The sequence below is a fragment of the Quercus robur genome, chromosome 4 (genome assembly GCF_932294415.1).
Source record: "Quercus robur chromosome 4, dhQueRobu3.1, whole genome shotgun sequence".
Taxonomy (NCBI): domain Eukaryota; kingdom Viridiplantae; phylum Streptophyta; class Magnoliopsida; order Fagales; family Fagaceae; genus Quercus; species Quercus robur.
The window spans coordinates 30,673,490-30,685,046 of record NC_065537.1 but is presented as its reverse complement, the minus strand read 5'-3'; the positions used below and the strand labels follow the sequence as shown (position 1 = coordinate 30,685,046).

The 11,557-nt window shown below is 36.9% G+C and overlaps 1 protein-coding gene across 1 annotated transcript; it reads right to left on the bottom strand.

Annotated features, from left to right (window-relative positions):
• Positions 1–3,849: 3,849 nt before the first annotated feature.
• Positions 3,850–11,122, bottom strand: LOC126721131 (disease resistance protein RPM1-like). Its single transcript, XM_050424155.1, has 2 exons — positions 8,295–11,122; positions 3,850–4,093 (listed from the first exon to the last, which is right to left on the bottom strand). The coding sequence occupies exon 1, from the start codon at positions 10,927–10,929 to the stop codon at positions 8,329–8,331; it is 2,601 nt and encodes an 866-aa protein (XP_050280112.1). The 5' UTR covers positions 10,930–11,122; the 3' UTR covers positions 3,850–4,093; positions 8,295–8,328.
• Positions 11,123–11,557: the final 435 nt, after the last annotated feature.

Genomic DNA, 11,557 nt, shown 5'->3' with positions numbered 1-11,557 from the left:
TTTTACTTGACAGGCCCCATATGGTCATGAGTATCAATGTGATGTTGGGCTATCTCAAGATCAATTCCAGGCATATCTTCATAGGACCATGCAAACACCTCTTGAAATTCCATGAGGAGTTCTTGAAGATCCTTCTTTTCTTTTTCATTTAAAGTTGAGCCAATTTTAATTAAGTGTGGATTTTCATCATTGTCCAAATTAATAATTTCAAAAGTTAGTTCCATAGGTTCAATTTTCTTTTCCAATTGTTTATTAATTTCATTTTCAAATTCATTTGAATTATTTAAGTGTAGAATTTCAATATTATGGGATACATCAAAGTAAGCCAAATCAGAATTCATCTTATTGAAAATATTGAAAAGTACATTGGGACTTGCATTACAAAACTTTTTCCCCATGTTTTTAGAAAACCCAACACAAGTCCAATTATTAATGAGCCCTATGATAGGCATGATGAGCTTGGAAGGATCACTTGGCTCTTCATCGGTGATGGTGAACACATCCCCACTCATCTTCATCATGGTCTTCATTGCTTCAACATCCATGTAGTTCACCCAATCAACCTCTTCTTGCACTTCTTTGATCACTATGGTAGGCTTCTCCTTAAAAGTGAGTTTTTCATTAAAGAACATTTCCCAACCTAGATACACACTTCCATCTTTACCTACCCAAGGTTCGGGGAAGCCACAATAAAGGAAGTCTCCTCCTTCTTTCATGATATTCCCTTTGAAAGTGCCATGGTTTTTCTTGATTCTGTCGTAGCCTTCAAGGAATCCTAGACCCTTCTTGGTCACTTAAGTCTTGATATTGGTGAACTTAACTACCCCTTTTCCTTCCTTTCCAAGGCCCATACCAGGCATGTAAATCATTGCAATCACCTCATGGCTACAATATAGGAAAAATCTATAGCATACTTTTCATCCTTCAATCCATAGTCAGCCATATTCACGAACTCAAAACCACTCATTTGAAGTTCACTCCCTCCTTCCTCGACTCCACAGACTAGTGCTAGGATCTCACCATCTCCAAGCACTATAGCAATCCCTCCTTTCTATGGGATTTTCATCTTTTGGTGTAGTGAGGAAGGGATTGCCCTATTAGGGTGAAGCCAAGCCCTTCCCAAGAGAAGGTTGTAATTTGGAGTGATGTCCATGACATAAAAATCCATAATGGTTTCCATCGGCCCAATCTTATAAAGAGCCTTGAAAGTACCCATGACCTTTCTTGAAGTGTTGTCATATGCCCTTATAGTCAAGGGAAAAGGAATGATGGTCTCCATGTCTAGGCTAACAATAAAGGCGGTCCTAAAAGGACAAACATTCAAGGCTGATCCATTGTCAATAAAAACCATTGGGACTTTGGCACCCATGCATTCAATGGTGATTTGCAACGGCCTAGTGTGAGTAGCTCCTTCAGGAGGGAGATCTTCATCGGAAAAAGCAAGAAGAGGGCTTGAGAGACCTTCCCCCATAAGAGAAAAAACTTCTTGTGCTGTAGTTTCTATAAGTACTTTTTTTTCCATTCAATGCGTCCAAGAGAGCCTTACAATGCTTTTGAAAGGCCATGAGCAAGCCTCATACAAACACATGAGCTTGGATCTTCTTCAATTGCATCAAGACCCTATCCCCTTCTTCTTTATCTTCTTTTCCCCTAGGTTCTATAGGCTTGGACCCTTCCCCTAGATCCCTACCAAGATGATCCTTTTTCAAAAAGGATGGCTTGTAGTGCTTCCCACTCCTAGTGATATTTGCTACATTGTCCTCAAAAACCCTTTTCTTCAATTCCGTCACTCTTTTGGAAAGTATTCCCCGCTACCTCCTCCTTCAAGGCCTCATCTTCTCCGTACCATATCCCTTGAACTTCTTCGGCATTGACATTGACATTTGTGGTCTCTATCAACTTCAAGCAATCCCATTCAACTTCATCTATTTGCACCCAATTTTGATATGGAGGGGGAGCCCTATGGTAATCGGGCAAAGGGTTTTTTCTAATGTTGGGTTTAGTGATGATGTTGGGATTTGGGAGGGTTCCATTGTCTATGAGGTCTTGTATCTCGTGTTTTAGGTAGAAGCAATTGTCAATTTTATGGCCAGACTTTTGGTGATAGTGGCAATATTCATTGAGGTTCCAAAAGGGAGGTAAGGGATTAGGCATGGGTGTAGGGCCTAAAGGCTTAATGAATCCTTTGGAGGATAGTTTTTCATATGCTTGGGTGAGGGTCATTCCTAGGTCGGAGAATTCTCGATGAGCTTTCTTTGGTTAGGCCAATGTTGGTTGGGGTATGATAGTTCTTACATTAACAGGATTGGGTGCTTTAGTGGTGGTTTTCCCTCCTTATGTCTTCTTGGTTGGAGGCTTGCTTTCCCCTTTTTCCAATTGTTTATTATTGAGAGCATCTTCAATTCTTGTCCCACAATCACATAATTCTCCACATGAACTTATAGGTGATGACAAAAGCCTACTATTATAAACCAGAAGCAAGTTCTTGATGATCATGTTGATTTGGTCTTTCTCATTTGGCCTATTGACCATTCTTGATGCCTTGTTCTTCCATCTGGTCTTGTATTCAGAAAACGTCTCCCCTACGCCTTGTTTGGTAATGTCTAAATCCCTTAGAGTCACATCAATCATGGTGTTAAAGATGAATTGGAGGAGTTTTAAGCAATCTTGTATATTCGTAATATGAAAGAATTTGGTATTGGCGTATTCTTTATTATGTATATTCGTAATAATTTTTGGTTTTTTTTTTTTGTTTCCTCGATATGAATAATATAATTGAACATAAAATGAGTGCTATAGGGCAATAAAGAATACTTAGAAATTATTTCAAAATAAAAATATAAAATATCCGCATCGTGCGAGACATTGACTAGTATATTTCAATAGTCTAGGTTTTGTTGGCACTGCAAGCACATTGCATAGACCGTTCTTGGTTGGCTCAGCTGAAAAGAGTACATGCATAACTTATGTAAAGACTATAGCTTTTAATTTTTATCATTCAATTGTAGGGCATTGACCTGGGTGCCTCTGTTTTCTTGGGATATAGGGGCTAATATATTCCTGACCAATTGACTCAGGCAGCAGTTAGCAAAAGGAAAAAAAAAATGATGAAGAAGAAGAAAGACTTAGGCAGCTTATTAGAATAACTACCACCCGCTACACGCAGTAGAAGGATAATGGTTCTGTGCCACACTGCCATCTATATCCATTATTGACCAGCGGAGTTGAACCCAATTGGACCATCACTCTTTTTTTCTTTTCTTTTTAATTTCTTCCTATTTAGAATGACAAAGTCAGGCGACCAGAAACGGGGGAGGGAAAAGGTAGAGATGATATGGTGTTTTACTAAGCTTGTTCAAATAATTTATAGGTGGGCAAGGGTTTCTCAGCCCACTTGACTACTGCATGTTTGTTTCAAAATGATGTTTAAATGAATTAAGTTTATCTAATACTGGAATAGGAGTTATTACTGAATGTGTTTATTGCAAAAATTTCTGAAGTCACTGACATAGAGGCAGAAGTTCCATAAGCTATAGAGGTTGCACTCCTTGAGAACCCCATATCCCTTCACGATTTGGGTCCAAATCCTTTTCACCTTTCCCAATCTTTCTCCACCACCACAAAATTGACCAATCTATATTATTCCAACATTGCCACTCCCCACCCATCACACCTACCTTTCATTCTCTCATTCTCAACAGAAAACTAAAAGTCCATCGTAGAATGGAATCAATGGATAAACAATTGAAGGAGATTGACAATCTAGCGATTCAAACTGAAAGCCTCTTGTAAAGACAAGGCTCTGAAGCTACCTGTAGTACCTATAAAAATTATTCCAACACAAATATATTAGGCAAAGCCAAACCTTGTTAAGAATCAAGTTCAAAGTATCTCCACAATAAAATCTCAAAAATACAAGTAATCTTAGCAATTCCGTATAGAAAAGAACATAATAACAAAATAGAAATCTCTAATGACAAAAGGTCTCCAAATATGAAAAGTTCCAAGCATTGCATAAATAACTAATAATCCAGCCTGGACTCCATGAATATAAGGTTATGTCAATTCTCCCCCCAGAGCTTTAAATCTCAATCTGCATTATTAAAATAGGAAGAGGTGAGCTCAACAACTTAGTAACAAAATACATAACACCCAACAGGACAAACCAAGCTAAAAGTAAGTATTTTTCCTTCTTTTTATAACATCGAGTAAAATAAGTTAATGTGTAATAAGGACAAATAGAAGAACTTCTTTCAAATAGCGAATACATGAATACTTGCAAACAAAATAATTATCTTTCAAATGTCGAAGTCCAATTGTCAACTAAAGTGATATATATAGAGAGAGAGAGACGTATTCAAACAATTCATGGTCAAACATTTGCTACAATAAATTTCCAATCACAGGAGAGCCAGCTGGCCTCGAATCCGGCTATAATAAATTTGCCAATCCTACTCTGTTTCTAGCAATAATATCCAATCTGAATTTCATTAATCAGGTCTATCTTCCAGTACAAATAAACCAGTCTCTTATATAGAGCTAGAACTAGAAATCAAAGAGATAAAGATAACAACATACCAAAACTAATCTTAATTGAACTCAAATACTAATCACTATCTAATCGCAAATCTAATTTCTATACAAATAAAAGTCTTCAGTTATCCAATTTCCTATGAGATAAATACAAAAATCTGAAAATGCAAATTCTAAAATAAGTTATTTTTTGCCCCTGCATCATACTCCCTCGGTTGGAGAAAACTCGACCTCAAGTTTTAAAGCGTTTAAGTATGAAAACTCTTACACATAAAACTTGCTGAGTCTTCTTTGGAAGCATTGAAAATAGATAAACCTTGTATTCCACCTCACTAAACTTTTCTGGAATCACAAACTCAATTAGTGGAATTGGAACATCAACCTTTTCGACTTTATCAAACTGAAGATCTGCATGCACCATGGATGATTCTTCCAAGTATAGAAGCTTCTACTTCTTTGTCAACATCAGGGTCTTGTGGTAATTGATCTCCCTTCATTACCATGATTCCATTACAAACATTGTCTTCTATGTGGGAATCTGTAATTTCATTGTGACTTGTCATTTTTGATACCCCAATTGAATCACGTTGAGTCTCCTCTTGGTTCATTTGAAAAGACAATTCTTGAACCTTTTGCATTAGATCTTCTAAATCATGACGTATGGTAGATACTTCATGAGTGAGCTGAGCATTGTTGCACTGCCTCATACTTGTTTTTTGATCCTGTAAATTTCCATGAGAAGGTTGCTGCAGATCCTTGTGAAAATACTGTGGGAAATATTCAATACAAAGATCTTCTTTCATTCTTTCCCAAGTAATTTGAGACCAATGGCATCTAAAGTGAAGGCTCTCATGATGATTCCAGTACTCTAAAGCTCTCCCAACAACTCTTGTTTTGGCAAACCACATCTTTTGTTTGTCATTTGATAAATGCATTTGTGCAAAGAACTGTTCCATCTCAAATATCCAACATTTGAAAATCCATAACAAAAATAGGTGGTTGGACTGCCACCATTGTGCGCTAAAAGGAAAAATCTCAGCAAAAAATTGATAATTGAACCTGAACATGCAGAGTGGAGGTGTCACTGGGACTGGCCACAGACTTGCTCTGTCTTCCACATCTTCAAACTAATGTAGTGGCTTTACAAGTTGGCTTCTGGGAATGATACGCATTGGGCTGTATGTATATATTTTTAAGAAAACTCCAAGTTGTGGGACACGGATCAATGAATCAGGTCTTCTTTAATACCTCTGTACAGCCTTTGGTATGAAACCCGTGAGACTATACCAATATTTCAGGTACTTGAAGACAACTCAGTATAGGATCAGTGATTGGATTTGCAGGTTGGTGATGGAGGCTGACGGTGGGACTGACTTCTTGTGGGTCTGATCTGCATGTGTGGTTGCGGGTGTTCCAAACCCGGGTTTTTTTTAGCTGATGGTAGCAGGAATTTTTTGGGTCAATGGGTGACTGTTGTGGTGATCTGTGATCTGTACAGGTCAGATGACACCAGTGACTAACAGACTGACATATATTATTATTACCCTATGGACAAGGCTGGACTCCACAATCGATCAAGTTTTGATTCAAATATGAATAATAGAAACATCATAGGTATAATACTAACAGAATTAATTTCACCACCTAATGATGTCATCAAAAGAGTATAATTACAGGGTGACACATTAAGGTTCTCTATCAAATTCTAATGTACACAGAATAGTCTTTACCAACAGATCAAATCCAAATAAAAGTCAAATTCAAGCAAGATTTATGAATTCATATGACAAGTCAACACCACCATGTTTAGTACTCTCCACTGTCAAACCAAAGCTGTTTATATGACATCCAAAACATACAATGTTGTCACTTTGGTTTTCACCAAGCTTATCTCACAAGATTGACATAGCTTCACAAAAAGCTTAACATTTTATCAACGCCTAGTATTTTGCCAATCTAAATCCTAAGCCACTATCACTTAAAATTTTAATCACTTGCAATAGATTTTGTGGTTATAACCCATTATTAGCTCCGAAAGGTTATTTAGATAAAGAACACACCGAGATAAATAAAGTCAATACCTGATTGAGAATCAAGCTTGGTCATCAGTTGGATGCATCAAGCCCCCATTGTCTCTCTCTCTTTCTATTCAATTAACATTATAAAATCCCTAGTTCCCTACACCCTAGCTTTCAAAGCTAGTCCTTTTCTTTCTTTCTGGAATGAGCCTTCCAATAGTGTAATCATTAAAATTCCCTAACGATCTTCTAATCTTTGCTAAGGCGGACAGAAACCATAATCCATAGAGGAATTTCAATAATCATCGAGTCATTCTGTTAATGGCAAAGGCATATGATTTTTAGCAAAAATGTCAATTCCTCGAAAGCCACAGAGATTTGCTTCGCATCTTAACCCCAGAAAAGCACCATTTTAATCAATTTGCTTGGCCTTCCCTAATGTCATAACAAGTCAAGGAACCACACTCTCAATGAAGTTGTGGAAAAGATTTAAAGTTAAATCCAAGGATCAAAGGGACAAGTGCTATCCCAACGAGCAGGAAATTGTCTTTTAAGGACAATGGCAGTAGCCTCAACAATTTATATTACATCTTCTCTCTATTTTCAAAATTCTGTTAGCTCTAAAATGAATGGATTGCTTTGAGACTTTTTGTGCAGGTGGGCAGGGGACAAAAAGCATGTATACCTCAAATCTTAGGAATTCCTTGTGTAAATCTAAAGTAGTGGGAGGCTTGGGGTTTTGCCTAATGGAAGATATAAACAAAGCACTAATAGCAAAGGTGAGCAACTTGGGAAAGACAAACCATGGGTGAAAATGCTCAAATTTAAATACTTGAGAGGCACATCCTTCAGGGCGACTAAAGTACCTCAAGGAGCTCATGGTAGTGGAAAGTAATTCTGGTAGTTAAATACCTACTACAAAAAGGAGCATGCTTGAAAATTGGTGATGGAATTGACTGTATAGTGTGGGAAGACCCATGTGTACCAATCCTTCCTATCCCAAACTACAAACAAAGCATCGCCCAATCCTGTCCAGATCAACTAGGTTTTGAACTTCATCACTACTAACAATCCAGTGGAATCAAGAACTTATTTGGGCTGATTTATTAGCATCAAATATCCTCAAAATCCACTTGTCAAAAAATCAAAACCAAATAAGATAATTTCGACCCTACACACATTGGGGAATTTCACTTCTAAATTAGCTTACAGATTCAAATAATAACACCATCCTACATATACTAAACTTCTATTCTATATTGAATAGAAGAAATTATGAAGCAGTAAGATTCAGGAATAGTTGAAAATGCTAATCTAGAAGATTGCATGAAATGCACTTCCTAGTTGATCAAATCCAAATAAAGTCAAATTCAACTTAAATGGAGAATTGTGTGTAGTGGAGATTGTGATTTTAAAGTCTATTCACAGTTATCCCACATTCTAATATAAGAGTCATTTTTTGGTAATGTGACTGGAGCTTGATCTTTGCTTCAAATATATGATATTGATAATTGTAGGCTATAGCTTCACTAAAATATTTGACAAATTTCTTCAATCCATCTTGTTTGAACGCCAACTCTATATATATATATATATATATATATATATATATATATATATACACGCATGTATGTGTATGTGTATCTGATTAAAAAATCCAAAAAAATGGATGTGCAATTATGGCAGCATGCTACAGGGATAAATAACAATAATAATTTTGTACATTGAAATTTGAAACCTTACCACAGATGTGCTTCAACCACAATGTTTCTTATTTTCAGTTAATTGCAACAGGGAAACATAGAAGGCCTGGTGGAACAAGCACTTCCTCCAGCTGGCTGTGCATTTTCTTCGTTATGTGAACCCTGGTAAGGCCACAGTTTTTTACAATCAGCTTCTGAAGTTTAGGCATTGCTCTTCCTGGAATCACAACAATGTCTAATTGACTGCAATTTTCAATTTCTAACACCCTCAATTCCAAAAATGATTTAGCACTAAATTTCAGCACCTGACCATTGTAAGCATCATGTAGATGGAGCACTTCCAAAGAAGGCAAAACCTGAAGGGCCTCAAGTGGATTCGTTTGCAGTTTTGATCCTTTCAAAATTAGTTTTAACAAACTATCAAGTCTGCAAATCCATGCTGGAATTTCCTCCAACCTCCCTCCGAGATATAGATTTTTAAGCAGCTTAGGAAGCTTCATTACATAGCCCAAATCAAGATACTCCTCATTGCTTGCCGAGTTCACATCCAAAGAAGAAAGATGTTCCATCATCTCAATGGATGCACAAAAATCTTTTCCATCTTCTTTCTTGAGTTCTGTGATCCTAAGTTCAGTCAGATTAGTCAAGTTCCCCAACTCTTTTACAATGCTCTTGTTTTTGTAGTTTGCCTTGATAAGTGACAGGATTTGTAATGATGTAAAACACCCACTTCTTAGAAACACTTCCACTCCTACAGCAACATCATTTATGCCTTGGCAACCAACAGACAAACGGAGCAAGCTGCGAAGTTGAATGATCTCCCTGGGCAAACTGGTGACAAGAGATTCTTCAAGTGTGAAAATCCTTAAATTCTGAAGCTTCTTAATAGATTTTGGAACTGACTTTATCCTGGTATTCCTCAGCCTTAGGTGCGTTAGAAGGGTGAGTTGGAAAACTTTTTTAGGAAAACAATGCAAAGCTACATTTTCCAAAAATAGAGCCGACAAATACCTGAAGTTGTAAAAAAGGCTTTTGGGTATAGATTCAGATGAATCGCCTCCCCCAAACACAGATAATGTACGAACATAAGATAAATCTTTGTTTTGTAACATAGAGAGGGAGCAATTCTGGAGAGATAATTGGCGAGGCTTCCCACCATCCAAACTAGTGTGTGGAGGTCTGAGAACAGTAAAGGAGTCATCCTTCTCAGACTTGGAAATGATGAAACCTCTTGCAAGATTAGAAACTCGACAACTTTTTACACGCCCATCAAAATCCCTTGTGATTACTTGAACCAAGCTCATCTGAACTAGCTTCTCTAAGTACTCATACCCCACCTGCATCAGAGTTTTACCTCGTTTTTGCTCGATTTTCTCATCACCTATCCACAGCCAAACCAGTTCTTCACTTGGGATAGAGTAATCCTCAGGGAAAAAACGAAAGGACAAGAAACAATACTTAAGAATGGATGACAAACGGTAATAACTCGTAGATAAAATTGAATAGCAGGAATGACCGACATGATCTCCTGGTTCATACTTAAGGCTATCATGGACATTCATGAACTCCATCAGAGTATGTGGCTTATTTGACAAGAAGTCGGAAACTGCAACAATTACATGCGGCGACCCTTCACATCTTTTCACAATTTTCTCAGAACAATCAACCAAGAAATTTGGGCAGCCAGTAGCCCCGAAGGTCTTGTTACAAAAGAGCTGCCAAGACCCAAACTCTGTTAAGAGTTTAAGATCATAGGAACAATCCCTAGATCTTGCACGATAAGAAGCTAAATTGCGATTACGGGTGGAGATAAGTATTCTACCACCTAGATTGTTATCAGGAACTACATTTTTAATGCAACCCAACTCATCTTCGGTCCAAATACCATCAAAAACAAGGAGGTAACTTTGTGGCTGTAAATAAGAGTGCAACCTCTTCATTTTATTTGCGGGTCCAACAGATAAACACAATTCCTCACAAAGATTCTCTATCAAGCCCTCACAAGAGGATAGGACGGAAACCCAAGCATTGCAATTAAAATTTCCTTTAATCATTTGATAGACTTCACGAATAAGAGCGGTTTTACCTGAGCCAGCATCTCCGATTACTGAAATTACCATGTCCTTTGATTCTTCACGGCAAACAAGACTCAGAAGTGCCTTTTTATTCTCCTCAATACCCACAAGAAGGTGATCATTTCTGGAAAAAGAATAAGTCCTTAAAGGGACCTTTCCAGCACTTGAACTTGAAGTAGCTCCAAAGGTACCAACGCGAAGTCGATCCAACTCATCGATGGCCTTAAGTTTTCTTTTGATAGCTTTCATCCGTGAGGAAAATTGATGTAATGGAACAAAGTCCTTAAAAAAGTGAGCAACATCATGACAGGTTTTGGTGAACCAATAATCATGGCAGTGCTCAGGAACATGATACATGAACTCTGTAATTGCATCTTTAGTCTCATTTGCTACATCCCTCACTTGATCCACTCGATCCATCAAACCTTCCGTAGCTTCTACTCCTTCTGTGTCGGTCAGGTAAGCTATCAACGTACAAAACAAACGCTTTACATCTTCAATGTTAGCACTATAGCCATCAGACCTATTCTTGACGAACTGTAGCACCTTATCAAGTAGAGTTATAACTGCGGTGACTGCAGCTACTGCAGAGGCTGCCATTCTGTAGCTTCTCTTTCTTGAATTCTAAGATTCAAGGTGACAAAGACGATCGAAGAGAAGCAGATATTGATTCACTGGATTTGGATCTATAGATCTTTAGATTTTTTTTTTTGGAAGCTCTTTAGAATTAGATTCGAACAAAATAAAATTTTTTTGGGAAAAGGGAGAAAATAAAGAGTAAAGCGAACGAAGATCCTCAGATATAGGGTTCCTTCGGATTAATAAATATATATATATATATATATATATATATATATATTACATTGTCCAAAAGATACAAAAACAGTAACGGGAATATAAAAAGATGCTAATGTAAACAATATATTCACCGCAAATTCTTACTAACAGGTTTTTATGGTTATCAAAAAAAAAAAATACTATCAGGTTTTTATTTGCTATTAATATTCATATTAACTTGTAAACTTATGCATATGCTTGGGTATAGTTAAATACTAGTCGTTAATCCGTGCGATGCACGGAAAAACTATTAAAAATAAGATTTTAAAAAGAAAATTTTATTAATTTTAGTTTATTTCGAATATTTATTTATGGTAGTTTAAAATATTATTTCAAATCTTCATTTCATTTTATTTTAGTTGGAATAACTTATATAATTAAATGAAATGCT

What these genes read in the sequence shown, in the direction of transcription:
- LOC126721131 (XM_050424155.1), bottom strand. Translation starts at nt 10,929, where the DNA reads ATGGCAGCCTCTGCAGTAGCTGCAGTCACCGCAGTTATAACTCTACTT.